General features: G+C 42.6%; 2 protein-coding genes across 5 annotated transcripts in view; both read left to right on the forward strand.

Annotated features, from left to right (window-relative positions):
* Positions 1 to 10,555, forward strand: part of lrp6 (low density lipoprotein receptor-related protein 6) — a 39,958-nt gene extending 29,403 nt beyond the window's left edge. The window contains exons 14-23 of one of the 2 annotated variants that reach the window (XM_023428044.2): positions 30 to 241; positions 1,039 to 1,229; positions 2,439 to 2,648; positions 2,956 to 3,081; positions 3,188 to 3,433; positions 3,528 to 3,638; positions 3,731 to 3,961; positions 4,049 to 4,185; positions 4,939 to 5,036; positions 6,188 to 10,555. In XM_023428044.2, coding sequence (XP_023283812.1) covers positions 30 to 241; positions 1,039 to 1,229; positions 2,439 to 2,648; positions 2,956 to 3,081; positions 3,188 to 3,433; positions 3,528 to 3,638; positions 3,731 to 3,961; positions 4,049 to 4,185; positions 4,939 to 5,036; positions 6,188 to 6,506 — 1,881 coding nt within the window. In that variant the 3' untranslated portion in view covers positions 6,507 to 10,555. The remainder of the gene's footprint in view (positions 1 to 29; positions 242 to 1,038; positions 1,230 to 2,438; positions 2,649 to 2,955; positions 3,082 to 3,187; positions 3,434 to 3,527; positions 3,639 to 3,730; positions 3,962 to 4,048; positions 4,186 to 4,938; positions 5,037 to 6,187) is intronic. The other variant, XM_023428045.2, reaches the window with a different exon arrangement.
* Positions 10,556 to 11,949: 1,394 nt separating this feature from the next.
* tbk1 (TANK-binding kinase 1) lies at positions 11,950 to 23,436 on the forward strand. Of its 3 annotated transcripts, XM_023428046.2 has the most exons (22): positions 11,950 to 12,032; positions 13,604 to 13,710; positions 15,601 to 15,741; positions 15,822 to 15,951; positions 16,091 to 16,272; positions 16,643 to 16,803; positions 16,886 to 16,996; positions 17,460 to 17,639; positions 17,798 to 17,994; positions 18,347 to 18,405; positions 18,578 to 18,669; positions 18,987 to 19,088; positions 19,171 to 19,249; positions 20,139 to 20,260; positions 20,367 to 20,443; positions 20,597 to 20,636; positions 20,775 to 20,876; positions 21,015 to 21,111; positions 21,242 to 21,342; positions 21,419 to 21,490; positions 22,054 to 22,096; positions 23,286 to 23,436. In XM_023428046.2, exons 2-21 carry the CDS (start codon positions 13,624 to 13,626, stop codon positions 22,091 to 22,093), a joined length of 2,172 nt encoding a protein of 723 aa, XP_023283814.1. In that variant the 5' UTR covers positions 11,950 to 12,032; positions 13,604 to 13,623; the 3' UTR covers positions 22,094 to 22,096; positions 23,286 to 23,436. The 3 variants fall into 3 exon arrangements, with proteins under 3 accessions (XP_023283814.1, XP_087035912.1, XP_023283815.1); XM_087179786.1 differs by having other exon boundaries at positions 22,054 to 23,436; XM_023428047.2 differs by having other exon boundaries at positions 19,171 to 19,240; positions 22,054 to 23,436.
* The last annotated feature ends 938 nt before the right edge of the window (positions 23,437 to 24,374 follow it).

The raw sequence follows: 24,374 nt of genomic DNA on the forward strand, positions 1-24,374 counted from the left end.
TTCCTGACCTGTGTCTGTCTCTGACTCAGAGTATGACTGTGGTGTCGAGCTCTGTGGGCGGAGCCAGCCAGGGCCTGCAGCTGTACGACCTGAGCATCGACATCTACAGCCGCTTCATCTACTGGACCAGCGAGGTCACCAACGTCATCAACGTCACCCGCACGGACGGCAGCAGGGTGGGCGTGGTGCTGCGGGGGGAGCACGACAAGCCCCGGGCCATCGTCGTCAACCCAGAGAGGGGGTGAGTGTCCACAGCCGAGTCAGAGCGCGCACACTTCCTGTTTTATTCATCACGTGTCCACGCCAGCGGCTGTCAGAGCGGCAGCCATGTTGTTTTCAGGTTGTCTGTCTGTCTGATTCTCGTGGACGCGTTGTCTCACTAACGCCAGAAAACGAACTAATTCAGATTCAGCACAAACATTCATTAGGAGTCAAGGACGAAGTGATTAGATTTTGGGGGTCAAAGGTCAAAGGTCAAGGTCAGTGTGACCTCACAAAGCCATAACTCAAGACTTCACACAAACGGTTAATATTTTCTGACAGGGATGTATCTGAGTGGCAGAGGCGGTGACTCTGGTTATTTACATGAGGGGGTGAGAGGAAAGCTCTGATTGGCTCACAGCTACCTGGCTGTTCCAGGACGTGGAGAGACGCCATCACCTGAATGAGTCTTTGTTCTTCAGTCGGATCTTAAATGAGCCGCAGGAGCTTTTTTAAAGAGCGTCAGATGTTCCTGTGTGAACCGTGTCCTTCACGGTCCTGCAGCGTTCTGGTTCCCGATCACTCCGTCATTTGTTCTCTCGTTTGTTCTCCGCCGGCGTGGCCCGGCGGTGCCGACTCGCTTGTTTGGAGCTGTAATTGCAGGGTTTCCTTCGGGCCGGGGTTCGTGCGGCGATCTCTGGGTTGTTGTGTGGTTGACAAATGAATTCTGCAGATGTTCTGGTTCCTCCGGAGCCAGAGACAAACATCCAGCGAGACTCAGATCCTCTGAAGCGGTTTGGACTCGCGGTTCTGACTGAACCTCCTTGTCTCCTGCAGGTACATGTACTTCACCAACCTGCTGGAGCGCTCCCCGAAGATCGAGCGGGCGGCGCTGGACGGGACGGAGCGCGAGGTTCTGTTCTTCAGCGGTCTGGGGAAACCCGTCGCTCTGGCCATCGACAACGAGGTGGGGAAGTTGTTCTGGGTCGACTCGGACCTGCGCCGCATCGAGAGCAGCGACCTCTCCGGTGAGTCACCTCGCTGTCCGTACGGGGTTACATCAGGGACCTGCAGGGGCTGGAGACCATCAATACAATCAATATCATCAATACCATCAATATGATCAATACAATCAATACCATCAATATGATCAATACAATCAATACTATCAATATGATCAATACCATCAATATGATCAATACAATCAATACCATCAATAGGATCAATACCATCAATATGATCAATACAATCAGTACCATCAATATGATCAATACCATCAATATGATCAATACAATCAGTACCATCAATATGATCAATACCATCAATACGATCAATACCATCAATACTATCATTAGCATCAATATGATCAATACCATCAATATGATCAATACCATCAATACGCTCACAAACAAACAACCTGATGTAAAGGTCGTTGACCTCGAGCCTGGAGCTCAGAACATTCCTGTGATTCTCCGCCAGGACGGTTACATCAACAACAGGAACAGGAAGTAATGACAGTAGATCTCAGTCCAGTCCAGTCCAGTCCAGTCCAGTCCAGTCCAGTCCAGGACCAGGACCAGGACCAGGACCAGGACCAGGACCAGGACCAGAAACATGCTGGTGTCACACTTGAACCACTGAAATCATCAGTTGGACTGATTTATCTCTCAGTTCACTAATGGAAGAAACTAGATTTTAACTGCAATAATAAAAACATTAACGTGACTCTATCGTCGATCACATGATCACGTGTTCATGTGATCACGTGATCACATGAACACATGATCACATGAACACATGAACAAATAATGGAGTTTTAATAACGAACAAAGTGAATTAAAAGTAAATAATTGAATATTACTATGAACTGTTTTCTAATATTTATTTGCACGTTCTTTAACGGAACCACAGTAACAGCTTGAAGGTCTCGTCTGGACCTTTGAGCAAACTCACTTACTCCTCCCTGAGCTTTCAGCTGCTCCTCCTGACCTGAGAATCAGCATCTGTATCTCCAGATGTGTCTGAAGGTTTTATTGATTTATATATAAATTTTTCTTTATTAATGGTTGTTATTCTGTAGCTGACCTGGGTGTGTCACTGTCCACTCCTCCTGCCTCCCCTCCTGCCTCACCCTCAGTTTCTCACCCCTTTTGTTGCCTATTTTCCTGAAGTTTTTTGCCCTACAACCTTGTTTTTGTTTTGTTTTTTTCCCCGGTGGTTTTATTTTGAAAATCCAGGAGCCAATCGGATCGTGATCGCCGACTCCAACATCCTGCAGCCGGTCGGGCTGACGGTGTTCGGGAACCACCTGTACTGGATCGACAAGCAGCAGCAGATGATCGAGCGCATCGACAAGACGACGCGAGAGGGACGCACCAAGATCCAGGCGCGCATCGCCTACCTGAGCGACATCCACGCCGTCCACGAGCTGGACATGAGGGAGTACAGTGAGTCACCACAGAGACACTGACCCTGAACTCACCACACATCCACTCAGGAATACGGCTTAGAGCCTGGTGTCAGGAAGTTAAATCAATACATGTCTGGGATCTTTACATCCGATCAATATATTGTGAGGATCCGTCTCCAGTGGTTCCGACCGGAGGGTCGTCTGCAGAACAGAAATGAATAAAATAAATCGAAGAATACTTATGATAAATGTTGTAAATCAAATTGATCACATGACATGGAGCCAGGATGATTTCCTGTTGACCTAAACGGACTCACCTGACCTCCTGTGACCTTGTTGTCCAGGTAAACACCCGTGTACCTGGGACAACGGCGGCTGCTCACACATCTGCATCGTGAAGGGCGACGGGACGACTCGCTGCTCGTGTCCCGTCCACCTGGTGCTGCTGCAGGACGAGCTCTCCTGTGGAGGTGAGAGACCTCGACTCAAGGTCCCCTTACTCAGCTTTCACAGGGCTGAAGCTCACAGTCTGTGTGTGTGTGTGTGTGTGTGTGTGTGTGTGTGTGTCGTCCTCAGAGCCCCCCACCTGCTCCCCGGAGCAGTTCTCCTGCACGTCCGGCGAGGTGGACTGCATCCCTCAGGCGTGGCGCTGCGACGGTTACGCCGAGTGCGACGACAAGAGCGACGAGGAGGACTGTCCCGTCTGCTCCGAGTCCGAGTTCCAGTGCGACAGCCGCCAGTGCATCGACCTGAGCCTCCGCTGCAACGGGGAGTTCAACTGTCAGGACCGCTCCGACGAGAACAAGTGTGAAGGTGTGACAGGTAACACCCTCACCTGTCCCACATCTGGAGGGTCAGAGGTGATGTGGGAGCCAGATGTGCTGACGCTGTGTGTGTGTGTGTGTGCGTGTTGCAGTGCGGTGTCCTCTGGACCAGTTCACCTGCTCTAACGGTCAGTGCATCGGGAAACACAAGAAGTGCGACAACAACGTGGACTGTACGGACAGCTCCGACGAGAACGGCTGCTGTGAGTCCGAACACGCCCACATCTGCACGTCCAGATGTTTCCCACAGGTCGTTTGTGATTTAACGTCTCTTCTTCTTCTTCTGTGGTGTCAGACGCGACCGAGGAGCCGCCTCCTCCACCCAACAACACCATCAGCTCCATCGTGGGCGTGGTCATGGCGCTGTTTGTTGTGGGCGCCGTGTACTTCGTGTGTCAGCGCGTCCTCTGTCCGCAGATGAAGGACGACGGCGAGACGGTCACCAACGACTTCGTGGTTCACGGGCCGTCGTCGGTGCCGCTGGGATACGTGCCGCACCCGAGCTCGCTGTCCAGCTCGCTGCCCGGTCAGACGCACGAAACAAACGCACCCCGTCACGTATCTTCTTCTTCAGATGAATACCACGCTAACGTCTGTTTTCACACCTGTGCAGGTATGTCCAGAGGGAAGTCTGTGATTGGCTCGCTCAGCATCATGGGTGGCAGCAGCGGACCTCCGTACGACCGAGCCCACGTCACCGGAGCGTCGTCCAGCAGCTCGTCCAGCACCAAAGGAACTTACTTCCCCCCGGTGAGACACACAGGAAGTGCTTCACACTGATTAACTGCTGAAGGTCCGGACCGCGATGATGTCACGCCTCCTCGCCATCAGCACCACTGTCCGTGTTTCCTCAGGGAAACATTTCAAAATAAAAGAGGAGTTTCCATTAATGGATGAATCATAATAAATATTTCATTTGTTCTTTCAGTGAATCAGAAACTGAGTTTAAACTTTGTCTCAGTTTTCATAATTATTATATTATCGATCAATCAAACACGTTAATTATCAGGCTCGTTATTCATGTTTTAATCACACAGCCGAGTCTTTCTAGTTCATTTTTAAATGTATTTATTCATTTAATGGAAATGATGCAGTTTCCTTCACGGAGCATGAAGCTGATGTTTCAGATCTGAGAGTCAGAGACTTAAAACACAACGCTGACACAGCGACGGTGATGTCACACACAATAACAGCAAAAACAACTGACGGCATCACATGATCAAAACTTTATGTAAACAACTGCGATGCAACACGAGTTCATCTGTTGAACTTTGATCCTTTATTTCTCAGAAAAATAACAACAAAAAAGAAAAAACTTTATAACTAGCTGCTGTATTTATACACAGTGTAAATGTATATATATGTATATACTTCAGTATATATATAACATCAGTTTCCTGTGTCAGTCTGTCTCATATGAAACGGTTCAGTTTCCTCGTCCTGTGATTTCTTCTCTCCTCGTTACAGATTTCTATCTTGACATCAACATTTCCTTTGTTTCAGATCCTGAATCCTCCTCCGTCTCCGGCCACCGTTCGCTCTCAGTACACCATGGAGTTCGGCTACTCGTCCAACAGTCCCTCCACACACAGATCCTACAGGTAACCACCGCTCCTCCTCCGTGCGCTCAGGACCAGAGTCCTGGATCTGGTCTGGAAATGTGATCCGGCTGCAGGATCTGGGTCTTGGATGAATTCCTGCAGCACATGTGAACGTTTACAACAATCCCCCCGAGTGTTTTCTTCTCTCTGTTCGTGTTGAAACCTGAAACACTCTGACTGAGTCTGATGTCGGCTTCGGCTCGCAGCCGAGGTCGTTTATGTCGGAAAGTGAAAGTGTGTTTAGATTCCTGTGGGAAGAGGCGGGGCTAAAGGAACTCTTCCAGGAAGTCCAGAGCCTTCACTTGTGTTTCCACTAAAGAGACTAAATGTAGTTGCTGCTCTGAACACGACTGACCGGTCAAACAGTGAATTAACACCAACACGACTCTGAAGCGCCGCCGTGTTTTAAAACGCGTCGTGTCATTTACACAGACGGGACGTTCAGTTCCTGAAGTGTTTTCTCTCTTTATCTTTGCTGCTAGTGACTCTGGTTTCATGTTTTTAATTCACTTTATGATACTGAAACATAAAAAAGCTTCATGTAATAACGTAGTGCTCTCAGCTCGGGGTGGAAACAGTTTCCACAGAGACAGAAAAACAAGTCACACACTGAAACAGATGAAGAGATGTTTGATTTTCTATCTCTTCACGTCTAACAGAAGAGATAAAACATGTTTATCTGAACTTTGTGGAACTTTTCCTTCATTCAGATTAAAGTTCAGTTTGTTCAACATTAAAACTCCATATTTATTTGAAGTCTACAGGGACAGTCGGGTTGTGTGAGGTCGCCATGTTCAGTCAGTTTAGAGCAGCGGGAGGACGAGCTGCTGTGGGCGGGGCCAGAACAAAACACCTGTTTTAGACACTTTTAAAAGACACACACAAACACAATCCAACATCTGTTGAACGAAGCCGCAGATCAGCTGAGAGAATCAGGAAGAGATAAATTCACTTTGTTTTGGCGGGAAGATGAAGATGAAAATATTCTACATGAAGCTTCATTTAAACGGAAGTTGGATTGTTTTGGTGGGCGTGTCTACAACAGGTGTTTTCTGCTGGCCCCGCCCACAGCTGTTTACTCAGAGTAATTAAGTTGTTGTAGCAGCTGATCCGGTGTCAGTTTGTTAATTGCTGTTGTTTCCGTCTCTTAGTTACCGGCCCTACACCTACCGCCACTTTGCCCCGCCCACCACCCCCTGCAGCACTGATGTGTGCGACAGCGACTACACACCTGGACGCCGGGCGCCGCTCAAGTCCAGCACCGCTGCCTCCGCCGCCGCCGCCGCCAAGGGCTACACCAGCGACCTCAACTACGACTCGGAGCCTTTCCCGCCGCCGCCGACGCCCCGCAGCCAGTACCTGTCGGCGGAGGAGAACTGTGAGAGCTGCCCACCGTCGCCTTACACCGAGCGCAGCTACTCCCACCACCTCTACCCGCCGCCGCCGTCGCCCTGCACGGACTCCTCGTGAGCCAAACGCCCCGCCCCCCTCAACACAGCTCCGCCCCCTCACTGTAAATAGCAATTGTGCATATATGAGGTTAAAAATGGGAAAGAGAGACTGACGCGAGCGGAGGAGACAAAAAGGAGACAAAGAGAAACGGAGCTGCAGAACATTTGTACATTGAAAAAGAGAAAAGCATATTTATATATTTTCTATACAGTGTTTACTGATGATGGAGGTTTGTATTAAGAAATTTGTACATTTTTTAAGAAAAGGTTTTATTAAAATCATCACAAATATAAGTTGCCTTAAAGCAGGAGAAAAGAGGCTGAAGGACACGAAGCACACGGTGAAACGTTTTAACTTATCTGATGCCAAATATGAAAAACATCCACAGCTACAGGAAGAGCTCCGCCTGCGCCGCCCGGCAGCCATCTTGTCTGTAGTTACCATGTGAACTGGATCGAGGAGGGAGGGGCCGGCTGAGGACGCGGTTCTGGGTCTTTGATCTGATTTGACCTCCTCGTCATCAGAGGATCAGGATCGTGTCTGATTGGATGTGAGTCCTGAAGACCAGGACCAGGTCTGAGCTGAAGCAATAACACTGAGGCACATATTTATCAGCCGATCAGACCAGGACTGAACGCTACGGAGGCCCAGAGAGGACAAGAGCACATGACGTGTGAAAACACCCAGCCAACAGGCGTCTGCTAGAAGCGACCCAGACCTCCTTTTGTCCCCTGTGGGCCTCCGTACAAACACTAAAACAAGTTTCCACTAAACGTTTGAGATCCGGTCGCTGCAGCACGACTCACATCCAGACATCGTCTTCATCACCATGAAGCTCAGACAGGATTTAAACCAAAACGACCCAAAGCTGCACAGCAGGGAGCATCATCTTCCTCCTCCTCCTCCTCCTCATGTTACTTCTTCTTCTGCTCTTTAATCCCCGTCTCTTCACACGTGGAGGAAGCAGCGTTTCCCACCAAGAACTCGACCTTGTGCCTGACCAGTTACACATCTTCATATCTTTTTTTTTTATTTTTATGTTGTTGTTGTTGTTGTTGTTGTTGTTACTTCGAGGAAAAAAAACACAAAGGAAATCCAGTGCCCACTAAATGCTCTATAGTATTTTTGTACCACATATTGTGTAGATAACGTATTTATAAGCTATATAGAAAAATCATTGTAAATCTATCCATTGAATTCTTGCAGTACTTTTCATTCCGTCTTTTTTTATATTGCCTCATTATATTTTTCTACAGAATATCAGTCCAAACGTACGGCGACAATCTCAGATCAGTCAAATCGAAGAACATATCCAGGTTTCAGTGTCTGTTCGTGTCGAGTCATCCTGATGTTTGAAGGACTGTTTGTGCCAAAATCATCTTTTTAACCGTGTGGCGGCAGAAAACCCTGAAGCTGAAGCTGGGACCAGAGGTGGAGCCTGAGGCGGCGTCGACTCTGTTGCCTTGACGACGCTCGTGTCAACAATCTTGTTTTTGTTTCTGTTTTGTTTTTTGTGGATCTGTTTTTAGTCTTTTGTTTCTTTCTCGCGACGACCAGACGCCTCGTTCTGATCGTCGCAGGAGCGTCGCCGTGTTTCCCGCCCTGAGGTCAAAGAGAAAATACGACACCAGCATGAATCTGAAGACAATCTAACGCTTTACAAGCAAACACGTCTCCGACATATCTCCATGTTCAGAGTCCCGATCTCACTAAGAGCTGCTTTCCTTTTATTTCTCACATTGAAATCACAGAAACCATCGTCTCAGTCTGTGGAGGAACTTTTAGACATTTAAAGAAACATTGCCCCTTTAAGAAAATTTGAATTTCATACTCGGTGTCATCTGAACCTTTTAGATGTAATTGAAACATTTTTGCACGTTTTCTACAAATTTGTCAAATGTCTGAAAACAAATATTCAACAATTTAATTAAATAGAAAACAATCTAAAATCAGTTTGACCAAATTAAATGTTCATTCAGTGTTTGATGTTCAGCTGTTCAACTCATTTAGTTTGAGTTCAAATTATTCAGTGACTTTGTTTTGAAATGTTGAAAAACTGCAGCATCTGGTTGAGATGATTCGACTTCCTGTTTCTCCAGAAACAATCGTCAATATTGACAAAGAAACTACGGAGTCCTTAAAGTGCTGAAGTGTGAGGTTTTAATAATCTTATTCACACAAGATAATTACACAAAATATAATTATTTGAGCACAAGATGTTAATTTCTGCGCACAGTTTATTGTCTTGGACCCGTCAGTCATTGTCTTTATTTTATGTGAAGAAGATTTGAAATGATCTTTCTGGATTTGTTAAAGAGAATCAGATTTTAGGGATTTAAAATTAAATTTTCTACAATGCAGTGATATTTTGAGGCTCGCTCAGATTGTGCAGAAAATCAAAACGTCAGAAACTCAAACCACTACAAACCAGTGACGATGCCAAAAGTCATGAACGTATATTTTTGTCTCTCTGCTGCCTCCGTACGTCCTCCACATCTGCCCACACCTGTCCACCAGCTGAGAGCTACCTGTGGTACAATCACTGACCGACACACCCAGGTGTGTTTCAGGCCGACTGCGCGCACACACACACACACACACACACACACACACACACACACACACACACACATCAGATTAAACCGTTTTTGTTTTTTGTTTTTGTTTGTTTTTTTTGGGAGAGGTTCTCATTCGCTAACTGCACTTTACAGGACTTTTATTTTTTTAACTGATTTCTGGTACAAAACGTCGTCGTTGTCGAGCAGCTGGAGTGAACTGTTGTGTAAAGGTGGACGTTTGGTTTGTGTGTTTTAGAAGAGTCCAAAACAAAGATGGCCGACGTGGTGAAACATGGTAACATCAGGTTTTTCAGAGTCTGGATGGTGACGGGTTTTTGTTTTTGTTGTTCCTTCAGTTTAAAAGCATCAAGCCTCAAATTAAAAGTTAATAATTAACTTTTTATATTTTTGTGCGTGAACTGGAAAAGTTTTTTTTCTGTGAATTTACAGGTAACAGCTGTTAGTCTGAAATCTGAAATGTTAAAACATGGTGATAAAATTAAGTAATTAGAGTTTTATATATTGACTTTAATATTTGAAGGATCCAAAATAAGAACTTGATGGAATCCAGAAATCATCTTGTCGAAATTAAAAGCTATGATGATGTAAATGATGTTAAATTAAGAGCAGTAACGTTCCTGATGTGAAGAGCTGGGTATCATTTAGAATTTTTAAATATTTGGTTATTAATCTTGATTCAATAACAGTTTTGGTAAATACCAAAACTTTTTTTCCACTAGATGCCAAATATTAAATATAAGACGTTTGTGTAGATAAAACAGACATTTTGATTGAAACCTGAAACTATCTGACATCAAAAATCAACAAGATCATGATCTCAACAGAAATTTAATTCCAACTTTTACAACTAAAAATCTTAAAATGTCAATTCTTCTGCTCTGTTCATTTACTGGATTCATTTACCAGAATCTCGTCCCTCCAGACTCTGTCAAAGCTTCGTTTGGTTTGAAGGAACAAATAAAAACACGTCATCAGACAGAACCGAGACGAATCAAACGCCTCTGTGTCGTCAGAGTCGACGGTCTGAGCTTGGACTTTTTGAACAGGTTGTGAGGAACGTGGGTGAAAAAGGTCAAAGAAAGTAGAAATGTAAAAAGATTGAAAAAGGCTGAGTCATTTTCTTTTTTTCTTTTTTCTTTTTTTTAAAGAAAGCACTTTTGTCTCCAGGTTTCTCGGAGGTTCAAACAGGAAAAACAGAAGTTTGTGTCGTGTTTTTTTTTTTTTTTTTTTTTTTTTTTTTTTAAATGTCCTTCATCCGTTTTGATCCCATGGTGCTTTGCGAGGACGTTTTTGGAGATGACCAACATTTGGTTCGTCATGTTCATTTAATTTCCACTAACTCTACGTTTTTATACGATGACTGCTTTACCTGTAAACCAGAGTATCCGATGGACCTGTACAGCCCATCCAGCTGCCACCATAAGCTGTTGTAACTGATGAAATGCTGAGTTTTTTCTTTTTGTTAAATATAAAGTGAGTGAACTTTTACCTCCGTGTCGGTGTGATGATTCATGTTTTGTGGTAAATTATATCCAGTATTTTTATTGATACTGTTTATATATTGCTTTAGAACAAGTCAATACAAAACCACATGAAATAATCTAATTAATGTTAACTGCAGTGAACTGTGTGCCACTGTTGAACATTACACACAAAACTACAGCTCAAATTCTCATGTTTTATAAAAAGTTTTGACAATAGAATCGATTGTTTAACATGATTTTCCAGGTTTTAACAGTATCTATAATAAAGCTAAATAACCACCATTATATATTGACATTTCTCAACTTATGTAATGTCTAATTCTTTATTCCAAGGCTTTAATAAAAATAATTATAATACATGTTACTTTTAGGTGCCTTACAACCTGAGGACACTTTACAAGGCAAATAAAACATAAAGCAAGATAAAAAAAATTAAAAAATCTACAAACAACAAACGTTCTTCCTGACAGTGTTGAGAACTTTGAAACCATATTTAGACGTTAATGCGGGGAAACTAAACCTCAGAGGTCTGGACCTTCCTGATAATTCCCCAGGATGTTCCTGGTACATATAGAAAAATAGTTATTTGACTTAGAGCTGTTAGTTTTGTTTATAAGAATTGGTTAATTCAAATAAAACTTAAAGAAAATAAGAAGTATAGTCTGTCTGTTTGTATACAGTGTGATAAATTGTATGTTATATTAATTATTTAAGAATCACCCTACACCAGTTCCACTACTTATTAACCCTGTTTGCAGCCTGTGCTGCCATCTTGTGTATGAATAGTGAAGCTGTTTTGAGTATTTCAGGAATAATTATGTGTAATCGTTGTATTATCATATAATTTTAATATAATTTTAAGACTCAAAGAAACCAAAGACAAGCAAAATGACAAAGACAAGCAAAATGACCATGAAGCGGGAAAAAAACAACCACAAAGAGAAAAAACAACTACAGGTGTCTTGTTTCAATGTAATGTAACGTCATTATGATGTACGGTCAGTAGTATGATCAATACTAGTATTATTAATATAATTAAAGTAATAATAGTATTAGTAGTGTGTATCGATATATTTGTTAGATAAGAGATGATAAGTATCGGTTTTAATTTTCCGAATCGTTGCCTTTTGATTTTACCGTAATAACGGGTCAGATCCGGGACTGCGCACTCTCTCTGACACAGATAGAGATCAGCTCCCCTTACCGCAGCTGTTCTCAGCTTGATCAATAAAGTTTTATCTACTGTTTAATTATTTGTTGCTAAAACAACAGAACAATAATGTTGAAAGTCTGTCCTGATTTATTTTTCCTCAACTGTGTCCAATGACTGCGCACTCTTTTTTGTTCTACTCTGAGTATTACGGTAAAAGAACTTCAGATTCAAACCACGCCCCTTTCGTTATCTCCCCGCGCTGATTGGTCCGCGTCTGTCACATGACAAGGGAATAGCGGAAGAGGAGCAATCGGCCGCAGAAAGAAGGGTGAGGAAATAAACAAATATAAATATGATTAATTTTAAACGACAAAAACCGTAAAGACGTTTTTTTCTCCGTTACCGCCTCACAGCTCGACATGTTAGCTAACGGACCCGGTGTTCCCGGGCGGTCTGAACGGTTAGCTTGTTAGCTCGACGCGGGTTTAAATGATCGTGTTTCTGTGTCTGACGACAGAAAGTGAAAATACACAAGAATCAGGTCCCGCACAAAAAAACTCTCAGCTTTTTTAACGTTGATCCAACAGTCAGGTTGTGATCGAACTGGTGACAGAACCGTGTGTGTGTGGACTGATCAGCTAACGTTAACGGTTCCGGTGCTCGGCTCCGTGTTAAAGCTCCGGTGGAGGATTTACTCAGAGGTTCTGGTGTGAAACGTCAGCAGGTTCCGGTCCGTTAAAACCGTCTGTTTTAACTGGAACGTGTCGTGTCTCCGTCCCGTCGCGGTGAGTTTGATGTTTTAGGCCATGAAACGGGAATTTCCCACCGACACCCCGTGACGTCACTGCGTACCAACCGACCCCACCGAAATATAAACTTTATTTATAACTTAGCCCCTTCTTCATTTCTAATATTACTTTTCTATAAAGTTATTATCAAAACATACATGATAAGAATGTGCCTCAGGTGTGTTGACCCTGTGATACCTGCTGACTCACCTGAGGGCAGAACTGAAGCTGTGCTGGTTCCTCTCTTGTCAGTGTCAGGCCTCCACCACAGCTTCAGTCAACAGATACAACAGGAGATAATGGTGGGAAGCCAGATAACACCTACACTGTGGTTCATAATCAAAGGTCAATTATCTTAATGAATTATTAGAGTAATTAAAAATATTTTTCTTCATTGGTTACACTAATAACCTGAGTTCTAAGATCTTTTAGCAAGGAGGTAAATAATGCTGGAAATGCTGTTTAAGAATCTGGTGGAAATATTTTATTAACACAGAAATGCGATGATGTAAAAAATTAGTTAGTCAAAATATTTAGTAAAATTACTGGAAAAGTTTTATATGCAGCCAAGTGAGAAACTTGAACAATAAAGTTCTGTACCTAAAGAACACTTTTAAATATTTTGATCTTACTCTGAACATGATTTAAATGATTGAACTGGATGTTTTTGCACCAGTTTTGAATAAAGAACTTAAAAATAAATCTAAATAAAATAAAATTATGCTTAAAGATTAAACAAAATCCCATTTTCTGGAGATTTTCGATCAAAGTTTCAGTCAAGATATTTATTTATGGATCTGACCAGATGTTTGATGAAACTTTTGATTCTCCAAATGAGTGAGCTTCAGATCAGCCCTCCTGGTTTATTGATCGCATCGATCAGGTTCAAGTTTATTCGTCATATGTTACACAAGGTCAACGGTTCAATGAAATGTGTTGGACAAGAATTTGGTCAATTCAGCAATAAAAACTAGAATAATATAAATTAACACTAATAGAGTAAATAATTTAAATTAGCGTCCTGCTGTATTGATAGTATTGATCAGTGCCTGGTGTAATGATGGTATCGATCATTTGCCGGTGTATTGATCAGCTGTCTCTGTGTTCTCAGGATCACTTGCAGCCGTCAGGATGCAGAGCACCACCAACTACCTGTGGCTCATCTCAGACCTGCTGGGTCAGGGGGCGACGGCCAACGTTTACAGAGGACGACACAAGGTATGAACCTGAGCCGCGGCGGGGTCAGAGGTCAGGGGTCAGAGCCAATCCCTGGGCAGCATTGTTTTATTTACAGAAAGTTGATTTTCCAGACAATGTCTGATATTTTACACAATATATAAATATGTAAATATATAAATATGAACTGGATATAAAACAACCCACACAGGGTCAGAAGAGTTCATCCCTGCCTCTGCACCAGCTGCAGCTGTTTCCCGGAGAACAAGGGTTGTCATGGTTACCAGGAACAACAACACGCTACCTGTGTCCTGTGTTCGACACTTAATGCTCCGAGCTCACACTCCGTGTTTCCATTCGGTGTGTCGGAGACCCATTGCATCATGGGAGTGTCACAGATTGTGTCTGGTAGAAAGTGGAACCAGACAGTTGAACAAACTGAAATGATCCACGAGTTTCTGAAAGTTTCCAGCTGCAGTGAGTTTGTTCTTCTCAGGCTCGTTATAATATTAGAGGATTAATTAGATGAATGACTGCAGCTCGTTGTCGGCAGCGTGGCTTCGTGTGTGGTCACTCTGATCGTCCTCTCATCTTCTCCTCCAGCGCCATCAGCAGGTCCACATGTGAAATACCTGCAGAACTAATGAGTGTTGCACTGGGCCTGCAGCTCGTCAATATTTTCATTATTGATTCTGTTCCTTTTTATATTAAAGTAAATCTGATAAAATAAAGTCATAAATGTTTAGTTTTGTTTGATCAGTGGAAAATGATTCATGACAAAGAGAAGAAGCAGATCTTTTCTTCTCAGAGACAGAAATCTGCAGATATTGAACTTTTATTTAGATCTTTTCTTGACAAACGACTGAATCTGTCGATCAACTGATTGATTGATTGATTGATTCATTGATCAGATAAAAAGAAGCTGATGAAGAAAAAACAGAAAATGTTAAATTCACACTATATATTTTTTTAATGAATCCGTGGGTCACAGTCTGAGGAGGAAGCAGAATGAAAAACAGATTCTCTTCACATTTGTAGAACAAGATTCTGCTGCAGCATGAATCATTTCTCATCTCACAGTTTCAGCTCGGGTTTCAGTGGCGTCTCAGTTTGTCTTCCTCCTCCTCCTCCTCCTCTCAGATCAGTTTGTGTTTGTAGTGGATCCAGCAGATCTCAGACCTTCAGCCCTTCAGGCTGCGACAGTTCGACCGGGAGTTTCCCCAAAACCTTTAAAGTCAGATATAAGTCTGAACCTGATCTAAGATCTAATGTCTCATTTAATGTCGACACCTCGGGTCTGTCGGGTCAACGCAGCAGATCTGAGCAGGGCGGGGGGGTTTACATGGGTGTGGTGAGAATTACAGGTTATTTCTTTAGTTTCTGCATCTTTTAAAAGTTTGACAACGACATAAAGATTTCAGAGAAACTGAGGATTCAGTTTAAATCTTCACATCATGATCATTCACACTCAGACCTGAAATAGGAACTCATGATAATACTTATATATCTGCTGAATTATATGTTCACCTGTAATTTAATACAGGAAGACAAATCTCACATTTGCATTTTGTTCATTATAGTTAAACTGAATGTGCACTAATCGAACACACAGATAATAATAATAATAATAATAAACTTTATTTATACAGCACATTTCATACACAGGCTGCAGCTGGAAGTGCTTTGAAAACATTTAAGACATAAAGAGATATATAGATATATATAAATATATATATTTATGTACGTCAGTTTGTTTCTAGGGAATCATCAGGGAGCTGTAGTAAAACAAATAAACACAATTCCTCCCAATAACGTGTTAAAGACAAAGTTTTAGTAGCAGCTCCATAGTTTGATGTGTAACATATATAATGATATATGTATATGTATATATATATAATGGTGTGTAACTGAATGACTTTACTGTGTGTGTAGAAAACAGGAGACCTGTACGCCGTCAAAGTCTTTAACAACCTGAGTTTTCTGCGGCCGCTCGACGTCCAGATGAGAGAGTTCGAGGTTCTGAAGAAACTGAACCACAAGAACATCGTCAAACTCTTCGCTGTGGAGGAAGAGGTCGGTGTCTGTCTGATGATGACGAGGGTTTAGAGTGTATACGTGTCTGACCTCCTCCTCTTCCTCCTCCTCTTCCTCAGTCCAACACCCGTCATAAGGTCCTGGTGATGGAGTACTGTCCCTGTGGAAGTCTCTACACCGTCTTGGAGGAGTCGTCCAACGCCTACGGACTCCCGGAGGACGAGTTCCTCATCGTTCTTCACGATGTGGGTGAGGATGACCTCAGAGCTCTTCATCCTCATCAGGATCATGTGTGAACCGTCACTGAGGCTCATCACTGATGAGCTGTAGAGTTAGATTTAGACAGGCTCTGTGTGCATGTCTCTGATTGGCTGCTTGGCTCCTCCAGTGGCAGGTATGAACCACCTGAGGGAGTACGGGATCGTCCACCGGGACATTAAACCAGGAAACATCATGAGGGTGATCGGAGAGGACGGCTGCTCCGTCTACAAGCTGACGGACTTCGGAGCCGCCAGAGAGCTGGAGGACGACGAGCAGTTCGTGTCTCTGTACGGGACAGAGGAGTATCTGGTGAGGACACGTCCCACTGTCATCAATAACAATCAATAATCAATCTCATGAATGCGATGTGGAGGCCGAGGGACACCCACATACTTCAGTTCAGATTTTACAGTTACATGATTATTAAAAGTCTGAAATGTGGTGGAGACTGTCGTGATCCTCAGAGGACGAACCCCAGTGAGTTCTGCTAATTACAGCCTCTAACAGGTGTGAGGTCATCGCTTCACCTGAATGAAATCAGTCAGATAAAGACTGAAACTTCAAATCACCTGTAGAACAACCCAAACACCCGTGAGCAACTTCCTGTCAAGTTTTCTGTCTTTATTTTGTTTTCAGCTTTTATCTATAAAATCTTCTTCTTCGTGTGTTTCCTGTGCAGCACCCCGACATGTACGAGCGCGCCGTGCTGAGGAAAGACCACCAGAAGAAATACGGCGCCACGGTGGATCTGTGGAGCATCGGCGTCACGTTTTACCACGCCGCCACCGGCAGCCTCCCGTTCAGACCGTTCGAGGGGCCGCGCAGGAACAAGGAAGTCATGTGAGGGCGTGAAGGTGAACTTTGTTTTCTGAGGAGAAGAAGACAAAGGGACGTTAAACTGACGGATGTTTGTTTGTCTCAGGTATAAAATCATCACAGAGAAACCGTCAGGGACGATCTCCGGTCACCAGAAGTGTGAGAACGGGAAGATCGAGTGGAGCACAGAGATGCCGGTGTCCTGCAGTCTGTCCAAGTAAGAGCTCGCACTGTGATGTCATCGCTCTCTACGCCGCAGGACACACCCACTCAGCAGAGCTCTGCATCTGCAGGACAAAATCTTTTTTTGTTTTTGTTTTATGTCTTTGTTTGTTCTTTTTTATTATTATTTATTATAAATTGTTTTATTAAAGCTAACGTGGGTTAGCCTAGCCTAGCTTAGCCTAGCTTAGCCTAGCCCTCATTTACTTTTGATAATAAAAACATTATGAATATGAAAAGAAAATGAATAAATAGATGAAATTAGTCATTTGAATGTGAACCTGACAGGATTTATTGTTTACATCATTCACTCACATTTTGTGACCTATATTATATATTATATAATATATCATGTGACCACTGAGGGTTTGTCAAACTGTTGTTTCCGAGGTGGAAACTGATCTACCTGAGCTCACCTGTTCACCCCACACCTGTGTCCCTCTGCTCTGATGTTCCAGGGGTCTCCAGAGTCTCCTGACTCCGGTCCTCGCCAACATCCTGGAGGCGGATCAGGAGAAGTGTTGGGGCTTCGACCAGTTCTTCGCCGAGACCAACGACATCCTGCACAGGACGGTGGTGTACGTCTTCAGCCTGCAGCAGGCCACGCTGCACCACGTCTACATCCACGAGTACAACACGTAAGACTCAGAGACGCACGGCACGCCGTCAGACAGGAAGTGGTGTCACAGATTCTAGGAAATTTCCAGTTCCCTGCTGAGCTCCATCTGCTGCTTTAAAAACATCTGATTTAAACTTCATGTGAGTCTGACAGCTTGTGTTCTCCACCTGTCCACAGGGCGGCGCTGTTCCAGGAGCTGCTGTCCCGCAGGACCAGCATCCCCCTGCACAACCAGGAGCTGCTGTACGAGGGCCGCCGCCTCGTCCTGGACCCCAACCGCCAGGCCAAGACCTTCCCCAAGACCTCCAGAGACAATCCCATCATGCTCGTCAGCCGCGAGTCCGTCGCCACCGTGGGACTCATCTTCGAAGACCGTACGTAGTGAGACGCTGCCTCCTGCAGGGCGGCGGCGGCGGCGGCAGAACAACTAAAACCTACAGTCTCTAAAACAGAGATTTCTTTTATTTATACATTCAGAATTTAAATATCGTCCAGTCGCACAATCCGGTTCAGTCGTGAATTAAATACCAGGTCTTAAATTTTACCTCCTGAACCTGCAGACTCATATTATCAAGCTGCTGCTTCTGCTTCGTAAATAAAAATCAGAACCGCCTTTCCTCGCCTCTGAACGAGCGGTGCAGCCGCTCTGTACAGAACCTGTTTGAAATCAAACCAGAGAGGAAGTCGCTGCTGCTGCTTTATCTCTGAGTGTTTGTGTCTCCACAGCCAGTCCTCCTAAAGTTCAGCCTCGCTACGACCTCGACCTGGATGCCAGCTACGCAAAGGTGCAGTTACCTTAATAATTAATGATTATTTAAAGAGTAAGAGAAAAAGATTTAGTGCAGCAAGTTAAGGTTTCATTTTTACACCAGTGACCATTTAACACCAACAGCTGATTGGCTGGCAGATGTCCTTTTGTGTTCTTGGATGACTGAACTTCCTGTTCCTGTTGTTCAGACTTTTGCAGGCGACGTCGGACATTTATGGAAAACCTCCGAGTCTCTGCTGGTTTATCAGGAACTGGTACGAAAAGGAGTCCGAGGTTTAATGTGAGTTCACAACATGTAACTAATGTATGTAATGAAACAGGATCCAGGAGAGAACCAGGACTCTGAGCAGACTTCACATGTGACTCACTTCCTTTTTGCTGCCGTCTTCATTTACATACATGAAGTGGATCAGAATATTAAAGAAAAATGTCACATAGTTTCCAAGTCAAAGGAAATGAACAAAAACCTGATGTAAAGCAGAAACCCTGGACTGAGCAAATCTTTATGAATGAAAGATTTCTCTCTCACATGGAGAGTCTTCAGTAGTTGAGAGTGTCGATGGTGAAAACATCACGTCTTTACATGTTTGTATCCAGAGAGCTGATGAAGGAGGACTACAGCGAGATCCAGCACAAGAAGTCAGAGGTTTTCCATCTGTGTAACTACTGCACACAGATCCTGGAGAAAACCGAGCAGCTGTGAGTGACGCACACCACAAACATCATGTGACAGTGTAGCTACAGTCCAACCACAGACTGTTAACTCTGCTGTGTCCTCCAGGTTCGAGGTGCTGATGCAGGGCAACGTGCTGTCGACAGAGTACGACGAGATCTCAGACATGCACAAGAAGGTTCGCAGAGTGAGTCCTCCACATGACGACTTTAACATCTTCCAATATATTCATGTGTCTACTTCAGGAAGTAAATGAAAACAGTAAACTCTGTGTTTTCTGGATGAAATCTGTGAGAGCTGTCTGTGTCTAAATCAGCAGCTAGTGCTAACGACCTCCTCAGTGGTTGGTATGTTGTATCACAACACCCTAAATACTGGTTGCTAAGATGATACTAGGTGGTGGCTAAAGCAGTATGACTGCTAAGGGTTCAAGGGGGTTCTTAAGGCTTTAGTATGTGGTGTAAGGTGGTTTACTTGGTTGCTATGGTATTAATTGTGGTTCTTTGGGTATTAGTTCCTATGACATTAAAAGGTTGTTGTGAAAGTGTTTAAGGTTGTTCTTAAGGTATAAGCATGAAGTCGCTAAAGTATTTTAGATAGTTCCCAAGGCATTGCTACATGGTTGCTAAGGTGTTTAAGGTGGTTCCTATGGCATTAGTATGTGGTTGCTAAGGCATGAATACATGGTTGCTAAGGTGTTTAAGGTGGTTCCTATGGCATTAGTATGTGGTTGCTAAGGCATGAATACATGGTTGCTAAGGTGTTTAAGGTGGTTCCTATGGCATTAGTATGTGGTTGCTAAGGCATGAATACATGGTTGCTAAGGTGTTTAAGGTGGTTCCTATGGCATTAGTATGTGGTTGCTAAGGCATGAATACATGGTTGCTAAGGTGTTTAAGGTGGTTCCTATGGCATTAGTATGTGGTTGCTAAGGTGTTAATGATCTGTGGTTACTAGTTGAAGTGAAAGGCACTTTTTCTGAGTGTGTTCCTGAATGTTCTGTATGTGGTTGCCATGGTGTTTGAGGTGTTTCTGAGGAGAAACTTGTGAAACACAATAATCTGTGGATGTTGCAGATCTCCAGCTCTCTGGAGCCCATCGAACGAACAACACAAGACGTCAAGAGTAAATTTCTCCCAGGAGGCCTGCTGACCGACGGCTGGACACAACAAGTGGGAACACACCCCAAGGACAGGAAGTAAGACTGTGTGTGTGTGTGTGTGTGTGTGTGTGTGTGTGTGTGTGTGTGTGTGTGTGTGTGTGTGTGTGTAAATCAGTGTGTGACGGTGAGCTTGTCTCTGCAGTGTGGAGAAAATCAAAGTGCTGCTGGACGCCATCACAGCCATTTACCAGCAGTTCAAGAAGGACAAAGCAGAGAGACGTGAGTGTGTCAACAGCAGTTCAGTCATTAGTCAGCTGTTAGTGTTTAATGTCAGAAAGTCCAACCTCCACATAATGATAACTATGTGTATACATACTGTATATATATATAACCTTACATTACATTCACATGGTTTCCCTCCTCTGTGTTCAGGTCTGCCGTACAACGAGGAACAGATCCATAAATTTGACAAGTAAGTTGACTGATCAGCAGATTTCATTAACTCTGACTGCGTTTCTATACCCCATCAGTCTGGACTTTTATTCTGAAATCCTGACCTGTGTGTGTGTGTGTGTGTGTGTGTGTGTGTGTGTGTGTGTGTCTCTGACAGACAGAAGTTGGTCCTTCATGCCAGTAAAGCCAGATCTCTGTTCACAGAGGAGTGCGCCATGAAATATCGTCTGTTCATCTCCAAGAGTGAAGAGTGGATGAGGTAAAACACTGATGAAGACAATTATCTCTCTGACCTTCATCTCCTCACACGTCTCATCATTCACCCATTCACAGTGGTGTCACTCTCTGTTGCTAGGCGACAGTGTGAACAGTGAAGCGTGTGTGTTTGTGTTTTCAGGAAGGTTCATCACGTGAGGAAGCAGCTGCTCAGTCTGTCCAGTCAGCTGATCAGCATCGAGAAGGAGGTCACCATGCTGATGGAGAGAGCCATCAAGGTAAAACACATTACCCACAATCCACCACTGCACATCACATACTGTGACAGAAATACACAGAGGAAACACTGTAGGTGCTGTTAAACACTGGTGTGTGTGTGTGTGTGTGTGTGTGTGTGTGTGTGTCCAGCTGCAGGAACAGCTGCCTCAGAAGGTTCTTCCTCTGGTGTCCAGTGGGATGAAGCCTCAGGCCTACCTGAGCCAGAACACACTGGTGGAGATGACGCTCGGGTAAGTGTTTGATTTACTCATCATCATCATCATCATTATCATTAGAGTCCCTGACTGACTCCATGTTGTTCTTCAGGATGAAGAAGCTGAAGGAAGAGATGGAGGGCGTGGTCAAAGAGCTGGCAGAGAACAACCACTTCTTAGAGAGGTCAGAGGTCATTTTCTGAGAGTCACATGGTTCAGGTAGCGATACATGTTAGCCTAGCTTAGCATAACAACTGGAAGCAGGGGGAAACTGAGAGTCCTGTAACTGACTGACTGGAACATTAACGGTTCGTTTCCCATGTTTCTTTAATGGTGTAAAAACTCCTTAATTGGACCAAGCAGCGTTCAAGCCATCCAGACATTTTCAGCTTTATTGAGGAGTTGGTGAATTCATGAAGCCTTTAAGGGATTTTAACTAATTGATTGTAATATGAAGCTATTTTTAATGTATTTTCTCCATGGTTAGGAAGCGTTTAAACCCCTATAAAAGTACCGTTATCTTCAAATGAAAGTGATAATTCATAGAAGGCTTTGATGATATTTTGTACATTTTAATGGGTTTCACCCTCTGAACGCCTTAAACTGTGTGAAAACCCATTAAATACATTAACAACATTCACAAAAACACAATTAAAATCCCTTAAACACATTAATGTATACCTCAAATGACAGAACCAAACATTAACCTCTGACCTCTCTCTCTCTCTCTGTCTCTCGCTCGCCCAGGTTCGGGACATTGACGCTGGACGGAGGGTTGAGAGGATGAGAAGTTTGTACATAAACTGTGTCTTGACCTTGTACATAATGAGACTGTAAGATGTTTTTGTACGACGGGCGTCTCTGATGTCGTCGGGTTGATCTGTCAGCGTCGTCCTGTGACTCTCTGCTGCTTTAGAAACGGCTTCGCTGTCTGGATCAGACGCTTTAAGATATTTTAACCTGGTGATCGGTGAAGGAGCACGGAGCTGTGAGGACTTTGTCAAACAAAAATCACTTTAAATACCCTGAATTCACTATGAATTCATCCAGAATTTACCCCTGAAAACACCTCAGTCTGAGTCAGGTGTTTGGTAGTTACACATACATTTCATTTTAAAAAGTCCTTAAGGTTAAGGGATTTTGTTTTACGTTAGGGCTCAGAAACATGTTCAGCTATAAATTGATGATTAAATTTAAAGGATTCTTGATCCGGTATCAAGTGTTTTAACAGATTAACAGATTTTGAACTGAATTAATGGAGACATTCATGGATTTGAACAGATTCAGTGTTTAAGGGGATTTTAAGGCAGAAAAAAATACGTAAAATGTATTTATTTAAGAGTTTGTACATTTAAGTAAAATTACAGTAATTTTAGGTACAAATGACTTATATGAGATTTTATTCAATTAATGTTTTAGTGAGTCAGAGTAAACATAATTAAGAAATACAGCAGCTGAAAATGTTTCAGCACTCCAACACGAACCTTAATAACTCATCATTAATCAATTTGTCTTTCTTAATTAAAGGGAAAGTCATTTGCACATTAAAATCTACTTCATTTTTTCATTAAGGGTTTTTACAAACGGATGTTAAGCTTTAGTTTTAGAATGAAAGGACAGATTTAGGTCTAACTACCAAACATCTTCATTTACAGTGTTTGTTATCAAGGATAAATTAATGAAGAAATAATTAATATATTACTAACCATTAATTATCCCCATAAAGTCTCATTAGAATGAATGACATCACCTTTGATGGTTAAACTGAACTTCAAGGTAAATTTGAGGGATTAGGTTGAACCATGCTGAAGCTCTATTAGATGTTTATTTATTCTTCTTTTAAGGCCAATCAATAATCATTATCAGTTTTTTTTCCTGTATGTTTATTTCTATTGTGTCATTTATTTTCTGTGGACGGTCAGAAACATGCAGAATACCTCTCTCTCCCCCCCCCCCCCTTCTCTCTCCTACTCGTTCAGGATTAAAGGACAAAACGAATCCCAATGAATCCGTCAGCTCTTCATCATCTTTCACTCTTAAGACGCTGTTAAACTTTTGTTTAGTCAATAATCAGCATTCAAAATGCTCAAGTGTTTTAAGAAACTGTAAATAAATAAAGAAATGTCTGAATGTGTGTTTTTGATTGAGTTATTTATCTTTCTAATTCTACTTTGAGAGTTTCACCATATGTATGTTCTAAACTACAACATTTTTATACGTTATTGTTCTGCTGTACTATGATGTTCTTTACGCCTGACTATGCTATGTTGTTTTTATGATTTTTTTATGCCTTTCTACACTGTAAAAAAATCATAAAAAAACATTCAGATGACTGGCGGTAACGGCAGCCAAACAAAGACCGTAACATTAAAGTAAAATATATTTTACAGATTTCTCCTAATTTATTATGATCAAAAGTTTCTGCATAGAAACTTTTTCCTAATAATAAAATGAAGTGTCAATCAATGAAATATTAACACATGCTTAATATTGTAAAGTAAACCTTCTGTTTTGGAAGACAAAGTAAAAAATACTGTGTAAAACAGATTAAAATCATCAACTTGCAGTATCTGTGTTAACATTTAATGTTTAAGTATGTAAAGTAATGTTAAAACCTGTAGAAGCACAATCTAAATGCAATATTTACTGATTCAGATTGGGATGAATTTTCTTACATTTCTCATAAAATATAATTTACTGAAGAAATGCAAATTAAACTGTTAAGTCTCTGTATGTCGTCTTTCAACTAAAGTGGGGTTGGAAACTTAATTACAAATAACATACACACCACTATTGACTTTATAACACTTTTATTTAATATATTCAGATGTAAATTTACATCAACCAATTATTCACAAATAGTTCTTCAGAGCCCCGGGATGATCTGAAGAACTGACTTTATGACTTTTTATGCCTTACTAATTACTATACTATGACGTTTTTATGCCTTTTTATGCCTTACTATACTATGACTTTTCATGCCTTACTATACTATGACGTTTTTATGCCTTTTTATGCCTTACTATACTATGTCGTTTTTATGCCTTTTTATGCCTAACTATACTATG

The sequence above is a fragment of the Seriola lalandi genome, unplaced genomic scaffold, assembly GCF_002814215.2.
Source record: "Seriola lalandi dorsalis isolate HSWRI2012SDOR001 ecotype SW California unplaced genomic scaffold, Sedor1 jcf7180002054865, whole genome shotgun sequence".
NCBI lineage: Eukaryota > Metazoa > Chordata > Actinopteri > Carangiformes > Carangidae > Seriola > Seriola lalandi.

Coding starts and splice junctions, on each gene's coding strand:
- tbk1 (XM_087179786.1), top strand. CDS start 13,624: ATGCAGAGCACCACCAACTACCTGTGGCTCATCTCAGACCTGCTGGGT. Junction 16,997..17,459: donor GTGTCCTGCAGTCTGTCCAA/GTAAGAGCTCGC, acceptor CTGATGTTCCAG/GGGTCTCCAGAGTCTCCTGA. Junction 20,877..21,014: donor AAGAGTGAAGAGTGGATGAG/GTAAAACACTGA, acceptor TTGTGTTTTCAG/GAAGGTTCATCACGTGAGGA.